Source organism: Phyllobates terribilis, unplaced genomic scaffold (genome assembly GCF_046119375.1).
Source record: "Phyllobates terribilis strain yellow unplaced genomic scaffold, ASM4611937v1 Scaffold_12__6_contigs__length_324123572, whole genome shotgun sequence".
Taxonomy (NCBI): domain Eukaryota; kingdom Metazoa; phylum Chordata; class Amphibia; order Anura; family Dendrobatidae; genus Phyllobates; species Phyllobates terribilis.
This window is the reverse complement of record NW_027362772.1, coordinates 62,846,433-62,871,346: the sequence shown is the minus strand read 5'-3', so window position 1 is coordinate 62,871,346 and position 24,914 is coordinate 62,846,433. Positions and strand designations below refer to the sequence as shown.

At 43.9% G+C, this 24,914-nt stretch overlaps 1 protein-coding gene across 8 annotated transcripts in view; it reads right to left on the bottom strand.

Annotated features, from left to right (window-relative positions):
- Positions 1-24,914, bottom strand: part of ARHGEF1 (Rho guanine nucleotide exchange factor 1) — a 73,034-nt gene that overhangs the window by 35,095 nt on the left and 13,025 nt on the right. For 6 of the 8 annotated variants that reach the window (XM_073655843.1, XM_073655842.1, XM_073655848.1 and 3 more), the window contains exons 2-8: positions 24,698-24,850; positions 23,767-23,808; positions 9,164-9,225; positions 7,192-7,263; positions 4,068-4,181; positions 2,254-2,352; positions 444-486 (exon numbers count right to left, since the gene is read on the bottom strand). In XM_073655843.1, the coding sequence (XP_073511944.1) occupies positions 444-486; positions 2,254-2,352; positions 4,068-4,181; positions 7,192-7,263; positions 9,164-9,225; positions 23,767-23,808; positions 24,698-24,722 (457 nt within the window). In that variant the 5' untranslated portion in view covers positions 24,723-24,850. The remainder of the gene's footprint in view (positions 1-443; positions 487-2,253; positions 2,353-4,067; positions 4,182-7,191; positions 7,264-9,163; positions 9,226-23,766; positions 23,809-24,697; positions 24,851-24,914) is intronic. The other 2 variants (XM_073655845.1, XM_073655846.1) reach the window with 2 other exon arrangements.

The window sequence follows — 24,914 nt, the reverse complement described above, 5'->3', positions numbered from 1 at the left end:
TGTGCGACCCTGCGTGCGACCCTGCGTGCGAGCCCGTGTGCGAGCCCGTGTGCGAGCCCGTGTGCGAGCCCGTGTGCGAGCCCGTGTGCGAGCCCGTGTGCGAGCCCGTGTGCGAGCCTGTGTGCGAGCCTGTGTGCGAGCCTGTGTGCGACCCTGTGTGCGAGCCTGTGTGCTAGCCATTTTTTTGAGCAGTGTAGTTTACCTGCACAAATACATCATCGCAAAGTTTTAGGACAGGAGGGAGATTTGTACAGAACCGTCCAGACTAGACATAAATGTCAGCATCCTGGAAAGCAGGGCGACACACGGTGAACACTACACCGCCATATACGTGGTCACCCCGATCGAGGTTTCCATCTTGAAATTATCCCGGGAAGCTCCGGCCATAGGGGGCAATATATCCCGTACACCGCACTCTATAGAGGTCCGCAGTAAGAACTCACCCAGTTCAAAGGACACGTTACTTGGAATTGGGACGCGCAAAACCTACAAAGGAAGAAAACAGAAGCAACGTCAGCGGGTGGAAGAGTTTCCAGCAATCCATGTTCTGCGGAGAGCTGCAGACGCTCAGGAATGTTTGAGTCACTGGTGAACAATGCAGCGAAAGATTTGCCCTCGGGCTGATGTTTGTACAAGGACTCCAATTATTACCAGTGGTACGGTCCAAAAATCACACTTAAAATATGCCTGTCACCCCCTACACAGCGGTGGCAGAGCTGCCAGGAATTACCCCAGAAAGTTACATCACTTCTGGTGATTTATTCATTAAAGGCAATGTCCACCTACGAGCAGGGTATCGAAAACTCTCACTTGCAAAACTCCTTTACGGGACAGTATAGGGGCTCCGTTTGTCAGAGCTCTAAATCCCCCTAAATAGATAAAATTAAGTCATAATATTCTGGCTGTGGTATAGTGTGGATTGTCAGAGCAAAGTGACCGCTAACCTGTGACCCATGGCAGTCCAAGAGTTCCTTACACCAGTCCAGTATTGATTGTCCTAGCTCTATCCCTAGCCCTATCCCCAAGGCCAACCTTAGGCTAATCTCTAAACCTAACTTTAGCACTAAGCCTAACCCTAGCCCATTCTGTAAGCCTAGCCCTAAACCTAAACCTAACCCTAGCCCTAAAACTAACCCTACGCCTAAATCTAACCTAGCCCTAAATCTAACACTAAACCTAACCCTAGCTCTAAATCTAACCCTAGCCCTAAACCTAACCCTGAACCTAACAATGGCCCTAAATTTAACACTAGCCCTAAACATAACCCTAGCCCTAAACCTAACTGTAGCTTTAAATCTAACCCTAGTCCTAACCCTAAACCTGAGCCTAAACCAAAGCCTAAATCTAACCTAGTCCTAAATCTAACACTAAACCTAACCCTAGCTCTAAATCTAACCCTAGCCCTAAACCTAACCCTGGCCCTAAACCTAAGCCTGAACCTAACAATGGCTCTAAATTCAACACTAGCCCTAAACCTAACCCTAGTCCTAAATCTAACCCTTAGCTGTAAACCTAACCCTAGTCAGGGTTAGAAAAACAATTAATTATAAGCTAATCTTCTATTATCGCTGCTTATGCAGAGCGCAGCAGTGGAGATGAGTTTGTCATCGGCTGCTGCGCTCTGCATGAGCACCAAACTAACCCTAGATGAATCCTTAAGCATAACCCTAAACCTAACATCAGCCCTAAACCTAACCCTAATGTTAACACATAGCCCTAATCCTACAATTCATTACATGCTAATCGTCTGCTAATCTTCTATTATCCTGCATATGCAGAGCGAGATCAGAAGTGGAGGTGAGTTTGTCATTGGTTGCTGCGCAGTAGCTGATGACTAATTCATCACCACTGCTGCGCTCTGCATTGGCAGCTCGACACTTGCAGGCGACGATCACTGCACAGTGCAGGCGACATGTGTGCCCTCCTAAATGCTTCCTGCAGCCACCACAAGAGGGAGCTTTGGAGCTTACTGTATGCTGCAATAAATCAGCAATGAGCTCCCCCTAGTGGCAGCTACAAGGAGCTGGAATTTTATCATTTAATGTGGATGCAGAGGATGTGGATCTTTGGATCAGAAAATGATGTGGAGCGCTGCGAACCCTTTGTCATAAACCGTGAGTTTCCTGACGTTGGACCTCCAACAATCAAATGATCTCAGTTCCCTAATGTACAATAGCAGGCACAATATGAGAATTTTTTTTTTCCAAGATGGCTCCAAACAGACCAACGCTAACTATTAAATCGGATACTCACTGCACCCTTCATCAGGAATGTGTTGTAGAAATCTGTAAAGGATTTCTTTCCCTCTTTGGCTGAAAGGCTCCTTAAAATCTCCACGTGCAAAAAGCAGAGCTGCAAATGAAAAAAAAAAACAAAAAAAAAAGGTGAGAGAAATGAATGGAATATTCACCCATGAAGCAAGAATCTGCTGCCACCTGCTGGCAAGGTCAAGAATTTCAGAAAACACTTTTTAGGCGTGCTATTAATGACATTAGATAATTGTTTCTGAGAAACAGCACCACTTTTGTCTGTGGCTGGATCAGGTATTGCGACTTATTTAAATGTGTCTCAATTCTAAATATAGAGCATTGTCAAGTGTGGTTTCTAACCATTATCAGTATTATTTTTATTTCAGCAGTCACAGTAATGCATGCTCCTAGTGATGGCTTTTCAGGAGAAAAATCACCCTAAAAAGCACTACGAAAAAATTCACGCCTCCTTTTTACATGGCCCAATTCTCTAGACCCCTTGAAAGTGGGGAAAAAATGCCAGAACGTAAAGGAGCCGAGACGGCAGAGTTACGGTGGGCCCTTCTTCACTTTCAATTTTTCCTTCTTGCCCTTAGAGATCTACAACTTTTTTTTTTTTTTCGGTCCATAGAGTTATATCATGTTTTTGCGGAACAAGCGGTAAGTTTTATAGGTACCATTTTGGGGTCTGTACGACTTCCTGATCTTTTTTTTATTCCATTTTGGAAGAAGTGACCAAAAAAATAACAGTTCTGATGATTGTATTTGACATTCTGCTGCAAGTTCTCCTGAAACGGCAGTTACATTTCAAACTGTAACTGTCGTTTTAGGAGAACTTGCAGCAGAATGTCTGTCTCTGCCTTTTGAACCTCAATAGAACCTTATGAGCACCGATTGTTATCTCCTATCTCAGTAATGGGAAAAATCTGTGTTCATTGAAGACAGACTTTACTACTAAATACAGAATTTACAGAGAGAGATTAATCCAGGAGGCTAAAAAAGCAAATTTCTTTGATAAGATATATTATAAAGTTTCTTATTTTTATGTATACAATTGATTTATGAAAAAAAATAAACAAATGATAGTTACCACTTTTAAACATGACCGCGGCATTGAAAGTATCTAAGAGGTTAAACTGCTGTGATCGGAGCTACACTCAGATGCCGGCTGTATAATACAGTCTACACCCTTGCTGTATAGTGCGGGCTCAGCTCCTGATCCAGCTCCATACATGCAGTGTGCACCGCGCTGTCTAAAATATAAGCCTGGCGGAGTGGGTATCGGTGTCGAAACTTGGCGTCACGGAGAAAAAAAACCTTCCTGATCTGCTACTTTCTGAGAGCTTTTGTAGACTCCAAACCTTCTAGGTGGTCTCCTCTTTTTTGGGACCCCCCGATCCAAGAGAGGGTGCATTACATTACAGCAAGAGTTAGTGTCCATACAAGTCTATGGAGGTCGTACACAAAAAGTAGGACTCGGCAAAAACTGGAAGGGTTGTAAGAGTATCTGACATTAAGGAGTTAAACCCAGAGTATAAAGAACATGGGAAATAGGGATGGGACACACCTGTAATAACCGAGATGAGCATCTGAGACCAGCATGGAGGAAAGGGAGAGAATAAAAAGCACAACCATTATAGACAACATCCAGCAGAGAAGACGCCCCCGTAACTGCGCGGCTCTGACTATTTTACAAGAAGATCCTTTCAGCATAAATATGGACCGATATCAACAATGCTATAAAACGAAGTTGATGACGGCACATGGTGGAGCCAGAAGACGAGGTTTGGGCGAGTTGGGCAAGTGTCTACAGCTTACCAGAGGGCTGGGATCAAACTGAAGCACGACGTGGTGCAGGAAGACCATAATATAAGCGGGGTGATCCTTTACGAGCTCAATACTCTGGAAATAACTCTGCTGGTCATCCACATTCTGGCGAGAAAAACAGGGGAAAAGGTTAATGGAAGAACAAAGACTATGGAGAGCACAGAGGTGAGAAAGGAAGGAGAACGTGATGGCGAGGAGAGGTGCAAAAGATGGTGGGGTGAAGGGTGGACGGGATGGAGAAGTGCAGGGTATAGATGGCGCATGGGTTGAAAAAGCGTGCAGAGAGCAAAAAGGAGCAGAGACAGTCTGAGGAAAAAGATGGGAGGAGAAGAGCAGAGACAGGAGAATAAGATGGGAGGTGAAGAGCAGAGACAGGAGAATAAGATGGGAGGTGAAGAGCAGAGACAGGAGAATAAGATGGGAGGTAAAGAGCAGAGAGATGAGAATAAGATGGGGAGGAAATGAGCAGAGACAGGAGAATAAGATGAGAGGAGAAGAGCAGAGACAGAAGAATAAGATGGGAGGTGAAGAGCAGAGAGAGGAGAATAAGATGGGAGGTAAACAGCAGAGAGAGGAGAAAAAGATGGGGAGGAGAAGAGCAGAGACAGGAGAATAAGATGGGAGGAGAAGAGCAGAGACAGGAGAATAAGATGGGAGGTAAAGAGCAGAGAGGAGAAAAAGATGGGGAGGAAAGGAGCAGAGACAGGAGAATAACATGGGAGGTAAAGAGCAGAGACAGGAGAATAAGATGGGAGGTAAAGAGCAGAGACAGGAGAATAAGATGGGAGGTAAAGAGCAGAGACAGGAGAATAAGATGGGAGGTAAAGAGCAGACACAGGAGAATAAGATGGGAGGTAAAGAGCAGAGACAGGAGAATAAGATGGGAGGTAAAGAGCAGAGACAGGAGAATAAGATGGGAGGTAAAGAGCAGAGACAGGAGAATAAGATGGGAGGTAAAGAGCAGAGACAGGAGAATAAGATGGGAGGTAAAGAGCAGAGACAGGAGAATAAGATGGGAGGTAAAGAGCAGAGACAGGAGAATAAGATGGGAGGACAAGAGCAGAGACAGGAAAATAAGATGGGAGGTGAAGAGCAGAGATAGGAGAATAAGATGGGAGGTAAAGAGCAGAGACAGGAGAATAAGATGGGAGGTAAAGAGCAGAGACAGGAGAATAAGATGGGAGGTAAAGAGCAGAGACAGGAGAATAAGATGGGAGGTAAAGAGCAGAGACAGGAGAATAAGATGGGAGGTAAAGAGCAGAGACAGGAGAATAAGATGGGAGGTAAAGAGCAGAGACAGGAGAATAAGATGGGAGGTAAAGAGCAGAGACAGGAGAATAAGATGGGAGGACAAGAGCAGAGACAGGAAAATAAGATGGGAGGTGAAGAGCAGAGACAGGAGAATAAGATGGGAGCTGAAGAGCAGAGACAGGAGAATAAGATGGGAGGAGAAGAGCAGAGACAGGAGAATAAGATGGGAGGAGAAGAGCAGAGACAGGAGAATAAGATGGGAGGAGAAGAGCAGAGACAGGAGAATAAGATGGGAGGAGAAAAGCAGAGACAGGAGAATAAGATGGGAGGAGAAGAGCAGAGACAGGAGAATAAGATGGGAGGTAAAGAGCAGAGACAGGAGAATAAGATGGGAGGTAAAGAGCAGAGATAGGAGAATAAGATGGGAGGTAAAGAGCAGAGACAGGAGAATAAGATGGGAGGTAAAGAGCAGAGACAGGAGAATAAGATGGGAGGTAAAGAGCAGAGAGAGGAGAAGGAGATGGGAGGTAAAGAGCAGAGACAGGAGAATAAGATGGGAGGTAAAGAGCAGAGACAGGAGAATAAAATGGGAGGTAAAGAGCAGAGACAGGAGAATAAGATGGGAGGTAAAGAGCGGGGACAGGAGAATAAGATGGGAGGTAAAGAGCAGAGACAGGAGAATAAGATGGGAGGTAAAGAGCAGAGACAGGAGAATAAGATGGGAGGAAAAAAGCAGAGACAGGACAATAAGATGGGAGGTAAAGAGCAGAGATAGGAGAATAAGATGGGAGGTAAAGAGCAGAGACAGGAGAATAAGATGGGAGGTAAAGAGCAGAGAGAGGAGAATAAGATGGGAGGTAAAGAGCAGAGAGAGGAGACGGAGATGGGAGGTAAAGAGCAGAGACAGGAGAATAAGATGGGAGGTAAAGAGCAGAGACAGGAGAATAAGATGGGAGGTAAAGAGCAGAGACAGGAGAACAAGATGGGAGGTAAAGAGCAGAGATAGGAGAATAAGATGGGAGGTAAAGAGCAGAGACAGGAGAATAAGATGGGAGGTAAAGAGCAGAGAGAGGAGAATAAGATGGGAGGTAAAGAGCAGAGAGAGGAGACGGAGATGGGAGGTAAAGAGCAGAGACAGGAGAATAAGATGGGAGGTAAAGAGCAGAGACAGGAGAATAAGATGGGAGGTAAAGAGCAGAGACAGGAGTATAAGATGGGAGGTAAAGAGCAGAGACAGGACTATAAGATGGGAGGTGAAGAGCAGAGACAGGAGAATAAGATGGGAGGAGAAGAGCAGAGACAGGAGAATAAGATGGGAGGAGAAGAGCAGAGACAGGAGAATAAGATGGGAGGTAAAGAGCAGAGACAGGAGAATTAGACGAGAGGTAAAGAGCAGAGACAGGAGAATAAGATGGGAGGAGAAGAGCAGAGACAGGAGAATAAGATGGGAGGAGAAGAGCAGAGACAGGATAATAAGATGGGGAGGAGAGGAGCAGAGACAAGAGAATAAGATCAGGAGTAAAAGAACAGAGACAGCAGAATTTGGGACCGACTAAGATCCCTAGATCTGAAGTGCTGCGGTCTACACCCTGCGGGGCAGTTCCCTGTATAGCAGGAGGTCAGGTTTTCCGCTGTACAGGTGAAATGCTAAAGTTCTTCAGATTGGAGGTCGTCCTAGAGGTCTGACCCCTTCTATGGCATAACCCCCCGAGAGGGGAATACCCCTACCGGTCTACAGCCAGATTATGTGATGGAATTACTGGTACAGACTGAAGTAAATGACAGAAGTAGAAAGTTGCCACACGATTTGGATGAAGAAGGCAGCATGGAGGAAATAGTTAAAATCTTCTCGCCCAACACTTACTGGTTCAATGTCATTCTCAAAGTCCTCATCCTCTGCCCCGATGATAGACATGGCCCCCATGGAATTGAAACCCTACAAAGCATAAATATGTAAATTATGACCAGAAGATGAAGACACCAAGAATCACGGCTGACACGGTTATATTAACCCTCGGAGAAGGAAATTTCAAAAATTCAAGACTGTCGTGGACTATGAAAGAGAGCAAAATGTCCTGTAGAGGTTGCCCCATTCCTTCTACAGCTACGTCCGGAGACCCGGTAACACACCACTTTTTTATGATCTTGTCTCTATATCTGACAGTTTTTACTTATTTTGTCCAAAAATTACTACATAGAATCCATCAGTGAGCGCGTTCTGATGAGATATGTAACTGGGTGTGAGTGAGCTTCTCCAGTCCAATTTATGACCACATCAAAGTGCAACTCAACTGTGGCCATAAATCAGCAGAGTGCTGTTCTGGATATCGACAGATCCCATTACAAAGTGCTCACTGATGGATCCTCAGTTAACTCATTCTAAAGCAAAATGCCTGTAAAAGTGCAAATGTAAGGGTATCTCACTCAACTAGCCAAACCTGGGGCCAGTTTCCCATAGAAGGGTGTTGGACTAATAGCCAAAGTCATATTGCACGGCGTGTTAAAGAGTTGAACATTGATATACATGGTGGTCACCTCCAATAGGTTGCGCCAGCGAGATATAGAACTGGGAGGAAGATAATTTGCATATATTCTTAGTATAACGCACGGTCATGTTATCAGACGACGCGCAGGAAGCAGAACACCCGGCCAGGAAACTCCCCATTCTATCGAGTTCTTCAGAAGTGCACCCATTATACTAAGACACAACGCCATGCTGCTCGTCTGGCAACTGGAGAACGAGGAGGAACAGAAGTGCTTCAACCCTTCAAGATAAAGACTCTCAAAGCCTGGAATTTTAACGCGTGCAGATACATGCTTGAGTAGAACATGCGATCCTCAAATACGAGCCCTTCGGTGGCACAGTACTCTGGAAGAGGACACTTTCTCCAGACCTTAGGCATGGGTGGCCAGGAACCATGTGTGGCTTGGAGGCCTCCAAAATACCCAACACATATGTGAACCTTTTAGCCCAAATTGTCTTCTCCAGTGTCAATTGCAATGACTGGCACAGGCAGAGATGGTTACATTCCACTGGCTTCGGTCACACTAGACAGCAGTGAAGGACTAAGGCTGGGCTCACAAGTCCGACATTCAGGGTCCTAGTCCAGAATGGCCGTGGGACTCCTGACCGGACGTGGGACTCCTGACCGGACGTGGGACTCCTGACCGGACGTGGGACTCCTGACCTGAACTCATCAGCCTCATAGGCATACAAAAGACAGTTGAGTGCTTGCCAAAAAAAAAACATGGCCGGTGCGGATATCGCAGTTCATACCCAGACTGTGAAGGTCACTGTCGGGGGTATGAAAAATGCCTAGTATAGGTTAGGGGCACTGGTACAGAAGGCCTTCTTCTTTGTGGTACAACTACCACTGGGCATCCAGAAACAAGTCCTAAATTTTTGGGCTGGCGCTGCAGATCTGCAAAAAAAAACATCATATTCAACTGTATCCGCACCCCCGGGGATGCAGATATAGTGAAGCCACCATGGTGGAGCAGCACCTTAGGATTAGGATACAGGCTGTCACCGGCATCGAGAAACTGAGTTAAGAGAGTATAAGGTTTTAGTATTTTTGGATGCGAGCATGTGGGGGGGGGCATAAGTGGAGAATTGGTATTGTAAGGAGGCATTAATACTTTGTAGAGGCACAGAGGGGAATTACGACTTTTCTAGGCACAATGGAGATTATTACAAAAGGGGTGACACATGGGGTAATGTTAACTGTGGGACACAAAAGGGGAATCGTGGGACGAACAAAGGGGACACCATTGCTACATTTATACAGCAGTCTTCCTTGGCGTGGCCTGAAAGACACAATTTCGAGAACACTCACCCCATCCTCTTGATCCATTTTAATGGTCTGTTGGACGGGGGGAACCAGAAAGCATAAGTCACCTGCAAAGATCAAAGGAAGATTCATTAAACATTGTCAATGGACCATTATATTTCATCCTCAATCCCCAAACCAAAGCATACACGGTGGAGCAGGGCATGGCGGGAGCAGGGGCACGGCGGGAGCAGGGGCACGGTGCAGCAGAATTATCAACATACTGTATAATGCTACAAGCCAATTAGACTGTGCTACATTTTTTGATGTTGCACCTTCACTGTACACTTCAAGTAATCTGCGCCATTCCCCTTTAACTTGATTTACAGCACTGTCTTCACTACAAACTTGCACTTGTACCAATGCATGCCCCCTGGAGTCGCTCTGCGAATGCACCAGTCAATTCAATTCAACTTTGATGTGGTCGGTGCTCATAAATCAGCTCAGAAAAAGTCAGAAAGAAAAATTGCAAACTCTCTAATGTGACCGTCATAACGAGCTCACTGATTTCTTGGTTAGCTCGACTTTTCAGAGGCGATGGTGCAAATTTGCAATTGGTGCAATTTTTTTTAATTTTTGCATGTGGGGGTGATACCGGACGAGCGAGAATTTAAAAAAAAAAAGGATGAGCGAGCAGAATGTGCAGCGGGGATGGCCGCCTGTCAGGAGGTGGAGAGAGGAATCCCAGGTATGCAGGAGATAATGCCCACACTCCCCCCACTCCATTATGGTCACCCAGCACTCAGCAAAGGTGGCATCGACCAGCACTGTCACTACTGTCAGCATCACCCACACCCTCCTCCCTCAGAATACCAGCTGCTGCCCAACTGGAGGGGGGTAGAGCTGGAATGTGCAGTTTAATCCCTGTCTCTCTTACATTCAGCGAGCGCAATTCCCTCTGTGGTGCCAACGCTATCCCTTCTTGTGCTTCGCTGGCACCACCTAGGTTAGCTCATAGAAAGATCTTGTAGTCTGGGCAAGCTCTAAAAATAATAAAAACGCCTCCTTGGCTGTCGGAAAACTTAATTAAACTGACTTATACACTGAAGGAAAAACATTGTAAAACCCATAGTACCAAAATAAACACGCGGCGAGGAGCCCTAGACTGCGGCGTGGCACAATCACTGGAATCTTTACACTACTGAAAACATCAATATATTTCACCTGACAAATGATCAATGAAATAAATGTAACTAAAAGACCATTTACAATGAGAAATTATAGTATATCTGCCTGCAGTGTAAAGAATGGAGGTTTCGATTCTGATTTCCATTCTATTCGGAATGCCATGGGCTAGGTATAAATGTAGATATATTTAAGGGGTTGTCTGTTTTAGATCTAGGCTAATCGGTAGCAAGAGGAAACTAGCAGGAAGCGTTTCATTTCTCTGCAGCACCTCCGCAGGTGAAATGAGGTATTGCACAGTTCCCATTGAAATCAATGAATTGACTATAAAAGTGCATGGATTTGATGTGTCCTCCAGGTAGAGACTGTTCACTCACAGGGTCCTGAATTGGGGGTCCCCCTCTAACCACTCCGAATATAGAGAATATTAAACCACATTTACACGGGTGCTCCCATCCCAGGCATTTCTAAGAGATCTAGGTCTGATAGATGCAGGTTTGCGCATGCGCGTCTCTCTCCATTCACTTACATGGGAGTTGTGAGCATGCCCATAGAAGTGAACAGACAGATACGCATGTACAAGCTCCTCTCTATTCACCGCTTTATGCGACTGGTCCAAATTATCAATATAGGTGCCTGTATCTATCAGGTATAATCCAAATTTCAATCTCCCATATTTGCAATATGAAATAGCACCTTATTTAGCTATGCTAACGCTCATCCAGAGCCTCCTAGTGTATGAACAGAATGAAAAACTACAGAAAATACTGACACAGCAGGAGAATTGAAATGGTAACATTGCAGTCTTCAGTGTGCAGAAAGCTGGGTGACAACATTGCTACAGATATTGTAAAGTCGGCCATTAGGAGTTGTCACCTTGAATCGGTCACCAGTGCAGTCAACTAACAGAGAATAATTAAAGGGAACGTGTCGGCATGTTTTTAAATATGAAAGTAGTGGAATGACTGAATAGGCGATTGTCTCCTGATAAAAACGATACCTTTTTTGTAGAGATCCGATGTGCCAATCATGAGAAAATTAGTGTATAAGTCATATGCAAATCAGCGTGGTGGTGGACTGGGGGTTGTCATAAGCGGATCAAGTGCACTGACTGTGCTGATTTGCATATAAATTCTGTGCTAGATTTCTCATGACTGCCACATCGGACCTCTACAAAAATCATATCATTTTTATCGGGGGATAAGCGCCTACATTATAGGCCCGAAAATGTAAAAAATAAATAAAACCTCGAAATTTAAAGGGGAAGCTCTATATGAATGAAGTATATGATCAGAGACATAAGGTTCTTTAACTATTTTGTTCCTTAAGGCTCTTCATAGTAAATATGCCTTATGGAAGCCATACGTAATTGCTGCTACACCCTATGCATGCACAGACACATCCCCAACAACCGTGCAAATACAGTCCTTGCACACTCTGTACTTATACACACCAATTTCCTTCTGAAAGTTAAAAATATGGCAACTATGCAGCAGGCCAGCTGCAGATAAGGCTGAAATACCCAGGTATGTGCCCAGCCCCCTCCAGACTTTATCCCGATCCCTCCGTCTGCTGCTCTCCTGGTGCCCCCACCCTTGACTGGCAAACTTCCAGAGATATTCACACACTTCAAATGCCTGGTAAGAAGACATACACAAGTGCAATGTCAGGAGGGGGCTAGGGGGCACCAAGGGGACTGGAAACCACAACACTCGTCTGAACTTCAAGGCGAAACGTCCTGGAGGGTTTTTAAGCCAAAAATTCCACCTCCATATAAATAGTTAAAAATCGTAAATCGCACAAAATATGAAATTCCTTTAGTCCGGCATCCAATAATCCAGTACAGTATTTATATCCAGGTTTTTTTTTAGAGCAATGTCGTTAAGCGTCCAAATGAACATTCAGGAAAGGAGAAAAAGTCATGGTGAGGCCTGAACAAGAGGGGGTGATTTTCTTAAAATTTCCCGTGAAATGGGCAAGTATGACAAGATTTGGAAATTCCTCCAATGAAATTATGAACTCTCATACTAAATTTTTACGTTACATTTACAGTTTTTTTCTGGAGTTTTATATCATTTTTTAGGACCTGTCCAATAATCCGTTTCCAGATTAAAGGAATTTCACTTAAAAAAATAAAAAATAATAATAATTGGGCGTGGTGCGCTTTTCCCACCCTTCACAGAAAATAAAAATTCACATCAGCAGGATTTTATGTTATTTATTTTTTAAAGTGGCATTTTATATAACTTTTTAGGACCTGTCCAATAATCCGGTCCTAGATTCCAGATTAAAGGAATTTCACTTGGAAAAAAAAATTGGGTGTGGTGCGTTTTTCTCATCATTCACAGAAAATAGAAATTCATTAAAGCAAGATTTTACGTTGTTTTTTTTTTTTTAAGTGGCGGTTCATATATATATTTTTTTAAGGACCTGTCCAATTATCCGGTCCCAAATTCCAGATTAAAGGAATTTAAACAACCAAAATAAATAATTGGGTGTAATGCGCTTTTTCCTTCCTTCACATAATAATTCATATAAAAAGGATTTTACGCTACAATTTTTTTTTTTATTTTTTCAGTGGGAGTTTTATACCATTTTTTTTAGGACCTGTCCAATAATCCGGCCCCAGATTCCAGATTAAAGGAATTTTACTTGGATGTATTTTTTGGCAGGTTGCACCATGGAGATGACGACATGTCTCCTGTTTTCAGTCTGGTGAGTTGTTATGGAGACCTCGTGTGGATCCATGTAATCTAGTTCAGGATCTACGTCCCACCACCTGGCCCTGGATTATCTGTGTAGAAGCGAGAACGGAGATGTATTTGGATCAACAAGGTCTCCATGACGACACCGCACCTGACACAAAAAGTCATCAGAGTCTCTCAGTACTGCAGCCTCAGGCTTTGGGCCTGTAAATTGAAATGATCCTATATCTCAGCTTAGGACTGAGATACAGACTCGACCAAAAGTATCTTCTCATGCCGATGGTTTACCTTGTTCTTACTGCAATGTGCACATTGCAAATTCTGACTGAAGGCGGCAAAACCACAAAAGGGACAAATATGGTAACGAGGAGTAAAGAAACACTAGAAACAAACCAGAATGGGTGTTACACCTTACATTCCTCAGTTTCCCCCTTTTTAGTCTGATGATAGCTTTATACACCCTTGGTGTTTTCTCCAGAAGCTTCATCGTGTCATCACCTTGGATGACTTCCAATAGTCTTGAAGTTGTTCTCAAGATTGCCATTCTAAACCATCTCCATCGGATTGAGGTCAGGTGATTGTGGAGGCCATGTTCTCAGATGCAGCCCCCATCCCTCTCTGTCTTGGTCACATAGCCTGGAGGTGTTTTGGGTCACTGTCCTGTTGCAACACCAGGGATGGTCCCAAACCTCCCCCTCCATGTTTCACGGTGGGGACCGCACATGTAGAAACCATCTTCTCAACATTTCTGCATCTCACAAAGTCATGGTCATTAATACCAAAAATCAAAATTTTTCACTCATCAGACCACAGTACAGATTTTCTCTCATCTAATGTCCAGTCTTTGTGCTGCTTGGCCCAAACGAGTCTCAGTTTATGGACCTCAGTAGTGGCTTCTTTGCAGCAATTTGACCATAAAGACCGCAGTCTCCTCTGGACAGTAGATGCTGAGAGGTGTCTGCTACTTGTCTGTGCATCAATTACAAGGGTTGTTATCTGAGGTGCTCTTGGTTTGTGGTTTCTGGCAGCAATTCGACCATAAAGGCCGCTTCGAGCAATCTCCTCTGGACAGTAGATATTGAGATGTGTCGGCTACTTGTCTGTGCATCATTTATGAGGGCTGTTATTTGAATTGCTCTCGATTTGTGGTTTCAAGGCAGGCAACACTGATGAACTTATCCTCTGCAGCAGAGGTCATTTTTGGTTGTCCTTTCCTGGAAAGCCAGTTTCATCACAGCGCTTGACGGTTTTCATGGCTACACTTGAGGATACCTCCAAGGATCTAGAAATTTTCCGGATTGTCTGACCTTCATGTCTTAAAGTAACGATGGACTGTTGTTTCTTTTTACTTCGTTGAGTGGTTCTTGCCATATTCTGTATCAGAACAGTTGTGCAATAGGGCTTTTTGTACCAACACTGCCTCTGCAGACCACACCTGATAGTCACAAACACTTTCTGAAGGCCGGCGATTCCACAAATAAACTCGTAACAAGGCAGAACTGTTCACTGGAAGCCATTCCAGGTGACAACCTGATGAAGCTGCTTATGAGAATGCCAAGAGGGTGAGAAGTGGTCCTCAGAGTAAATGGGGGAAATTTAAGGTTTAACACACATTTTGGTTTGTTTCACACGTATTTCTTTACTCCTCGTTTCCATACGTGTTCCTTCATGGTTTTGCTGTCTTCAGTCTGAATCTAGAATGTTCACATTCTAATAAGAACAAGGAAAACCATTGCATGAATAGGTGTGTCAAAAATATGACTGTTACACTGTAGCTGCAACACACAGATCCTATAGGGCAAGCGTCTAAATATTTACTGAGGGTATTCATTTTTTTTTATCCAGCTGTTTATTTTCATACGTGCAGTATACTAGACCGGAAGCTGTTATGCGTCAACATTACATGTCACTGTCAGCTTCATATGTCAGCTGTGAACAGACAGCCATAGATATGCAAGCAAGCAAGGCCTAAGAACAACATACAAAACACCACCTATCCCATAGACAAATATAGACCACCTGAGACAGTATATACAATCACAGAGTAGCCCATGTAAACATGAGTATATACCCTGAACAAAGCGCTGCTTCACACAGCCCAGAAAGACGACAAACATTATCCAACATGGAGAACCAAAGAGGTCCTACATTGTCAGATAAAAGGACCAAATAAAATGGTAATGTAGAATAAGTATTTCACTGTTCAATAGAGATTAGTTACGCTCAGTTTTCCGCTTTTTGTTGCGTGTGGTTCCAGATTATTTTGGAGTTATGTGAGCCAGCGGGGGCAAAAGAAAGAGAGAGGAGAGCAAGAGCCGGCGGGGGCAAGAAAAAGAGCGCGCCCGAGCCAGCGACAGCAAGAAAAAGAGCGTGCCCGAGCCAGCGGGGGCAAGAAAAAGAGCGCGCCCGAGCCAGCGGGTGCAAGAAAAAGAGCGTGCCCGAGCCAGCGGGGGCAAGAAAAAGAGCGTGCCCGAGCCAACGGGGGCAAGAAAAAGAGCGCGCCCGAGCCAGCGGGTGCAAGAAAAAGAGCACGCCCGAGCCAGCGGGGGCAAGAAAAAGAGCGCGCCCGAGCCAGCGGGGGCAAGGAAAAGAGCTTGCCTGAGCCAGCGGGGGCAAGAAAAAGAGCGTGCACGAGCCAGCGGGGGCAAGAAAAAGAGCGTGCCTGAGTCAGCGGGGGCAAGAAAAAGAGCTTGCCCGAGCCAGCGGGGCCAAGAAAAAGAGAGAGGAGAGCCCGAGCCAGTGGGGGCAAAAGAAAGAGAGAGGAGAGCCCGAGCCAGCGGGGCAAGAAAAAGAGCGCAACCGAGCCAGTGGGGGCAAGAAAAAGAAAGAGGAGCGCACGAGCCAGCTGGGGCAAGAAAGAGAGAGAGGAGCGCACGAGCCAGCGGGGGCAAGAAAAAGAGCGCCCGACCCAGCAGGGGCAAGAAAAAAAGCGTGCCCGAGCCAGCGGAGGCAAGAAAAAGAGAGAGGAGCACCCGAGCCAGCGGGGGCAAGAGAAACAGCGTGCCCGAGCCAGCGGGGGAAAGAAAAAGAGTGCGCCCAAGCCAGCGGGGGCAAGAAAAAGAGCGTGCCCAAGCCAGCGGGGGCAAGAAAAAGTGCGCCCGAGCCAGTGGGGGCAAGAGAGAGAGATAGAGCATGAGCCAAGGGGTTAAGAGAGAGTGTGAGGAAGTGGAGGCAAGAGAGATTGCAATCTAGCGGGGACAATAGAATGCTAGCCAGTGTGAGGGGGACAAGAGAGAACATAAGCCAAGGGGCAAGAGAGTGTGAACAGAGATAGGTAGACCGAGAGAATAAACTCCTATAATAGTGTGTGGGTGGTAAACACAAGAGGATTTAAGTGTCTTCAGAAAGTCAAATATACCAATACAAAATAGAGGCTTTGAGAGAAACTGGAGCCTCCACCGGCCAATAGCATGACCTCCTGCTCATCACAGGTGGTAGAGATGGAAAGTTAGAAGCCTCCAGAGGCTCAGGCCCAAGGACGGCTCGTTGTCACATGAAATGTATGCTCCGCAGCTCGGTGCTGCCATTTGCCATGACATCACAATACCATTCACAGCCAATAGAAAAACAGGGAAACCCCACAGACATTAATTATCGCTCTTGGCTGCGCTTAGAAGAGTTTGGAAGTGAAGCATTGTTGAAAGCAAATGTCTGGCTACCAATATATCCACCACATTAATGATTAAACCACGCTGACAAGTGCAATATACAAATTATATAAATACTTGCACACCGGCAACTGCTAGAGACTCGAAAACTGTGAAGTCGAGATTCTCCACATTTTTATTCCATAGTCTGACTTTTTTTTTATTCCCAGTTAGCAGCCATTATATATATATATATTATATATACATACATAGTATATATAATTAAAAAGCTTTAAACTCTCTTTTCCTCACCACATCCCAGTAAGTATCAAGTTTTTTAGAAACCCTTCTTCTCGGCAAATTGCCGCAGTTTCGAACATATTCGACACAAGTCAAACTTGCGGTCTTAATTTGAAGCAAATTTACCCAAATCGAATTTCGGAGATTTTCCCCACTAATGTCTTTTAAGTATATTAAAAAAGTGTAGCTTCTTTTTTTTAATAAAACCAGTTAATCTTTTCGAAGCTGTGGAGGAAAGCTTGTGATGTCTCGCCTTTGTAAATCTCTTACTATAGATGCGACTGTGAATCAGTTTGCTTGACGGATTCTTTTTTAATGATTCCTTGCTGAATATTATTATAATGCAAACATTGAAAAAGATGTATATCGCACCAGGTAGTATGAAACTGACAGGCACACAGGTACCCACACACATGGGCACAGTGACTCACAGTCCTGCCAGCACCTCTGACTGTTATTACAGGGTCCCAGGCCCCTTCTGGTCTGACCCCCACCATGAATAACCTGTCTGTAAGAGCACAAAAACCTCTCAGTGACTCAAGAGGAAAGGGAAAAAGGTAATTTAAGATGGCCAAGTTGCCATTCCGCCCAGTGGCTGGTGGAAAGAGGAACACCCAGCCTCGTTTCACAGGAGACAGCTCACAAAACCTCCATTCTGTAGGCTGCTGGTGAGCTGGCCGGAGCTCCACAGACGGCCACTGTTAGGAGGTTGGGGCTGTGATCACATCATCCTGGAAGGAGCCCAACATCTGAGCCCATTATTGTCCGCAGCTACCTCTCAGCATACGCTCCATGTAATACAGCGTGCCATTGTTCTGACACAGCTGATGGGCACATTACACAGCGGAGCGCCTCATTACTACAACTAGAGATTAAAATGCACAGCAAAGGTCAATGGATCCTGGAAAACATTATACAGTCAGCCACTGATCGTAAAAAGAACAATATTCAGTAAGTTTCAGAGTTCTACTGAGCATAATATGGTCCCTCATAGTGATCAAAATGGGTGATGGGGGATAACTTTGCATTATTGTGCAGGACATTAGTTTGCACAATGCTGCAGATTTTTACTGGCTGATTTGCTCCGATAAACTAGAAAACAGGCATTTGTATGATGTTTCATTAAATATCCACAGGGTAAGGGAGATTTCACATTGCATTCTGGCACGCATTCGGTGGCCCCATAGGGGCTTTTGTCCGAACTCCCCACAAAACGGGATTCGGACATATGCACAGACTATAATGGTTCTGGCGTAGCGAAAGTGTGCCCTGCCGTTCATCATTTTTGGGCGTATACGCCTACCCAGTCTACTACTTCCCAGTGGCCGCCTCCACTAGGCGTACAAGTTCGAAAATTATGCACGGCAGAGTTCATGTTCGCTCTGCCAGCACCATTATAGTCTATAGCCCTGTCGGTGCATACGTCCAAACCCCTTTTTGCAGGGGGTTCAGACGTAAGCCCCGACAGGGACACCGAACAGGTGCACACTGTTTCTTTTCTCATGTGGATTCTGCCTGGACAAGCACGCAATAAAAGATAAAAATAATGAATATATGAACAACAATGTCAAACCAACTTGCTGTGCAAACGTACTGCAAAAATGTCCAAAAAGCCACCAAAGAAGACGCTTCAGGAAAAACACCACGGGTGTTTTCCTAAAGCGTTTTCTACTTCAAAAACTATACGGCTATGCCAGCAGCTATAAGATGCGATGTGCACATATCCTAAATGTGCTGTGGGTTTAAGATCCTCAGCATGTCAATTTATGCTTCAGATGTCAGTGCCAATTTTATGCATCATGACATTCTGGCTTCAGAGACCCCCATTGATCAAGAGATCAAAGCATCCCACCGCTCTCAGGCCATTCAAGGACCTACACAACATCACTGGCACCTTCACTTAAAGGCTAGTGCACATGGCTGTATTTTCGGTCTGAGTGATCTGACAAAACATCAGATCGCAGTCGGACTATGGTGCTGTGCATGTCAATTTTTTTTTCCTCTCCGGCTGCATGTCCAAGTTTGATCCGATATTCGGAGTGTGTTGGAAACTTCGGCCTGCACTCTAATGACATCTGAGTGCAGACTGATTTCCATGGACTTACACAATGGAGAAGATGGAGAAACATATTTTCTCCATCTTCTCACTTGAGAGAATCGGATTACACTATGATCAATTGATTAGAGTGTGATTAGCATAATTGTATTGATTTTCTCGAATAATAATAATTTTTAAATACATTTTTATTTATAAAGCGCCAACATATTGCGCAGCGCTTTATAATTTAGACAATTTACAGGCATTATCGGCACTGTCCCCATTGGGGCTCACAATCTACATTCCCTATCTGTAGGTCTTTGGAGTGTGCGAGGAAACCGGAGAACCCATAGGAAACCCATGCAAACACAGGGAGAACATACAAACTCCTTGCAGATGTTGTCCTTGGTGGGATTTGAACCCAGGACCCCAGTGCTGCAAGGCTGCAGTGCTATCCACTGAGCCACCATGCTCTCGAATGAGAGAAGAACAATTGTGCGACCCTAGCCTAATCGGTAGGAATACCAACGATCTGATCCCTACTAATTAGCACATTACAGTATACTACAGCAACATACAACCCCTTGTTAGAATATCGCTCTAAATATAATGCTTTCCTGGTTCCAAGAAGTTGTCAGACATAACCAATACCAATGCACATCTGTGCCATTCCAGGATTCAGGCATTTTTTGGCACATTGGTACAGTAATTTTGAGGGAGGATATTGAGATGATTTTGCAGACGATGCAAAGCTAGGAGGGATAACTAACACTAAACAAGACAGAGAAAGGATTCAGAAGGAACTAGAGAAGCTTGAACAATGGGCAGCGACTAATAGAATGGTATTTATCAGGGAGAAATGCAAGATTCTTCATCTTGGTAAGAAAAACAAAAATTACATCTACAGAAAGGGGGGAAATAGAACTAAGCAACAGCACGTGTGAAAGAGACTTGGATATACTAATACATCACAGTGTTCACATGACTCAACAGTGTGATGCAGCAACAAAAAAGGCAAACAATTCTGGGATGTATTAAGAGAAGCATAGAGTCTAGATCACGTGAAGCAATTATCTCCCTCTACTCCTCCTTGGTCAGACCTCATCTGGAATACTGTGTCCAGTACTGGACGCCACATTTTAAAAAAGACATCGAAAAACAGGAGCAAGTTCAGAGAAGAGCTACCAGGATGGTGAGCAGACTGCAAACTATGTCCTACGAGGAACGGTTAAAGGATCTGGGAACGTTCAGCTTGCAAAAAAGAGGAGACTTAATAGCTGTCTACAAATATCTGAAGGGCTGTCACAGTGTAGAGGGATCATCCTTATTCTCATTTGCACATGGAAACACGAGAAGCAATGGAATGAACCTGAAAGGGAGAAGATACAGATTAGATATTAGAAAAACTTTTTGACAGTGAGAGTGATCAATGAGTGGAACAGGCGGCCACGAGAGGTGGCGAGTTCTCCTTCAATGGAAGTCTTCATAGAGGCTGGACAGACATCTGTCTGAGATGGTTTAGTGAATCCTCCATCGACCAGGGGGTTGGACACGATGACCCCGGAGGTCCCTTTATACCTCATTAAGGAGCAGAGGACATGAACCTCTCACTGTGTAATAAGGAACTGCACATACGACAATTCCCCAATTTGCTTCTCTTATCAAAATAGCTTCCTTTATGGCTTGGAACGGTTCTCATAGTAGTGGTATAACATGTGCTTGCCATGGAGCCCTATCTAAAGTGACAGATGACAGTATTCTCAGTAGATGAGAAGCCAGAAAGTGAAAGTTCTTATCAGCTGTCACTTCCCTCCATCAATTACCCCTTCCCCCTTCTTCCGGAGACAAGTGTCATCTTCATTTCTATGAAGCAATACAACGGCACAATATCCGCACTCGTTATCTTAAACTGTGCTGTATATACAGGAAACCCCATAAAACAAAAAATAAAATACATAGTATATACAAGCACAAATGGTTTACACCAGCCATAAAGAAAGACCTCAAAAATTCTGACACTGCTAGGGGCGCTTTCTTATAAGATTGGCAACAAGGAGGGGTCTATAGAGGATGACAGACTGTATGGAACTTCAACGTGTGGAATAGCGGCTGTAGCTGAAGAGTTAATGGAAGTATTACTATTGCGGATGTCATTTATACAAGTATTGACTTTAGATTATTTTGACACCTCAACAAATATTTAACCTGTACGGAGTGAGAGAAAAATTAATTTGCAAACAATCTGCAATAGTTACATGTAACTTTGCCGGGGATTTCACCCCATGTATCGCAAAGGACCTATTTGGTAAAATCCCATCCACAATGGATTAGGAAAATTCCGATCCACAAATCCAAACTCTCTCTTTAAGTTATTATTTTATTATTATTCTTTGCTTATATAGCACCATCATATTCCACTGCACTTTACATACATTATCATAGCTGTCCCCATCGGGGCTCACAATCTACATCCCCTATCAGTATGTCTTTGGAGTATGGGAGGAAACCCAGCAAACACGGGGAGAGCATACAAACTCCTTGCAGATATTGTCCTTGGGGGGGGGGGGGATTTGAACCCAGGACCCCAGCGCTGTACAGCAACAAGGCTAACCACTGAGCCACTGTGCTGCCCATTTTACTGCTATGTTTACACAGAGTTTTTTTTCAAGAGCTTTTTTGGATCCCAAAAAAAAAAATGCTTGGAAAACTCTACATCTTCATTTCTATGCAAACTCCCTTTGCTGCTCATATGAGAAGTTTTTTTGAGATTTTTTTTTTCACTTGAGATAAATATTATCACTGGGCACTGTCCAATAAAAAAGCAGCAAGGAAATTTTTTTTACAATCTATAATTATATATATATATATATATATATATATATATATATATATATATACATACATACATACATACATACACACACACACATATATACAGTACAGACCAAAAGTTTGGCACACCTTCTCATTTAAAGATTTTTCTGTATTTTCATGACTATGAAAATTGTACATTCACACTGAAGGCATCAAAACTATGAATTAACACATGTGGAATTATATACTTAACAAAAAAGTGTGAAACAACTGAAAATATGTCTTATATTCTAGGTTCTTCAAAGTAGCCACCTTTTGCATTGATGACTGCTTTGCACACTCTTGGCATTCTCTTGATGAGCTTCAAGAGGTAGTCACCGGAAATGGTCTTCCAACAATCTTGAAGGAGTTCCCAGAGATGCTTAGCACTTGTTGGCCCTTTTGCCTTCACTCTGCGGTCCAGCTCACCCCAAACCATCTCGATTGGGTTCAGGTCTGGTGACTGTGGAGGCCAGGTCATCTGGCGTAGCACCCATCACTCTCCTTCTTGGTCAAATAGCCCTTACACAGCCTGGAGGTGTTTGGGGTCATTGTCCTGTTGAAAAATAAATGATGGTCCAACTAAACGCAAACCGGATGGAATAGCATGCCGCTGCAAGATGCTGTGGTAGCCATGCTGGTTCAGTATGCCTTAAATTTTGAATAAATCCCCAACAGTGTCACCAGCAAAGCACCCCCACACCATCACACCTCCTCCTCCATGCTTCACGGTGGGAACCAGGCATGTAGAGTCCATCCATTCACCTTTTCTGTGTCTCACAAAGACACGGTGGTTGGAACCAAAGATCTAAAATTTGGACTCATCAGACCAAAGCACAGATTTCCACTGGTCTAATGTCCATTCCTTGTGTTCTTTAGCCCAAACAAGTCTCTTCTGCTTGTTGCCTGTCCTTAGCAGTGGTTTCCTAGCAGCTATTTTACCATGAAGACCTGCTGCACAAAGTCTCCTCTTAACAGTTGTTGTAGAGATGTGTCTGCTGCTAGAACTCTGTGTGGCATTGACCCGGTCTCTAATCTGAGCTGCAGTTAACCTGCGATTTCTGAGGCTGGTGACTAGGATAAACTTATCCTCAGAAGCAGAGGTGACTCTTGGTCTTCCTTTCCTGGGGCGGTCCTCATGTGAGCCAGTTTCTTTGTAGTGCTTGATGGTTTTTGCAACTGCACTTGGGGACACTTTCAAAGTTTCCCAATATTTCAGACTGACTGACCTTCATTTCTTAAAGTAATGATGGCCACTCGTTTTTCTTTACTTAGCTGCTTTTTTCTTGCCATAATACAAATTCTAACAGTCTATTCAGTAGGACTATCAGCTGTGTATCCACCAGACTTCTGCACAACACAACTGATGGTCCCAACCCCATTTATAAGGCAAGAAATCCCACTTATTAAACCTGACAGGGCACACCTGTGAAGTGAAAACCATTTCCGGTGACTACCTCTTGAAGCTCATCAAGAGAATGCCAAGAGTGTGCAAAGCAGTCATCAAAGCAAAAGGTGGCTACTTTGAAGAACCTACAATATAAGACATATTTTCAGTTGTTTCACACTTTTTTGTTAAGTGTATAATTCCACGTGTTAATTCTTAGTTTTGATGCCTTCAGTGTGAATGTACAATTTTCATAGTCATGAGAATACAGAAAAATCTTTAAATGAGGTGTGTCCAAACTTATATATTATAGGCACACAAGTGGTCAAAATTGTTGGTATCCCTCGTTTAATGAAAGAAAACCCACAATGGTCACAGAAATAACTTGAATCTGACAAAAGTAATAAATTAAAAGTCTTTGAAAATGAACAAATGAAAGTCAGTCATTGCTTTTCAACCCTGCTTCCACAGAATTAAAAACAAAATTAAATAGGCCTGGAAAGAAATGATGGCACTCCTGAAAATAATGTGACAAAAGGGACACGTTAAATCAAGTTGTGTCCACAATCTTGTAATCAGTCAGTGAGCCTGTATATAGGGCTACAGATACTCACTGTGCTGTTTGGTGACATGGTGTGTACCACACTCAACATTGACTAGAGGAAGCAAAAGAAAGAGTTGTCTCAGGAGATTAGAAAGAAAATTATAGACAAGCATGTTAAAGGTAAAGATTATAAGACCATCTTCAAGCAGCTTGATGTTCCTGTGACTACACTTGCACATAATATTCAGAAATGTAAGATCCATGGTACTGTAGCCAACCTCCCTGGATGTGGCCGCAGGAGGAAAATTGATGACAAATCAAAGAGACGGATAATAAATCAAGCTCAAGGAACATCAGTGTCAAATCGCACCATCCGTCGTTGTTTGATCCAAAGTGGACTTCATGGGAGACTACCAAGGAGAACACCATTGTTGAAAAAAAATCATAAAAAAGCCAGACTGGAATTTGCCAAACTACATGTTGACAAGCCACAAAGCTTCTGGGAGAATGTCCTATGGACAGATGAGACAAAAATGGAAGTTTTTGGCAAGGCACATCAAATCTATGTTCACAGATGGAAAAATTAAGCATATCAAGAAAAGAACACTGTCCCTACTGTGAAACATGGAGGAGGTTCTGTTATGTTCTGGGGCTGCTTTGCTGCATCTGGCACAGGGTGTCTTGAATCTGTGCAGGGTACAATGAAATCTCAAGACTATCAAGGGATTCTAGAGAGAAATGTGCTGCCCAGTGTCAGAAAGCTTGGTCTCAGTCGCAGGTCATGGGTCTTGCAACAGGATAATGACCCAAAACACACAGCTAAAAACACCCAAGAATGGCTAAGAGGAAAACATTGGACTATTCTGAAGTGGCCTAATATGAGCCCTGACCTAAATCCTATGGAGCATCTTTGGAAAGAGCTGAAACATGACGTCTGGAAAAGGCAACCTTCAAACACGAGACAACTGGAGCAGTTTGCTCATGAGGAGTGGCCAAAATACCTGTCGAGAGGTGCAGAAGTCTCATTGACGGTTACAGGAATCGTTTGATTGCAGTGATTGCCTCAAAAGGTTGTTCAGCAAAATATTAAGTTAAGAAGAAAACCATCATTTCTGTCCAGGCCGATTTCATGAGGTTATTTTTTTTCTTAAATTCTGTGGAAGCAGAAAAGCAATCTCTGACTTTCATATGTTCATTTTCATAGATTTTTAATTTATT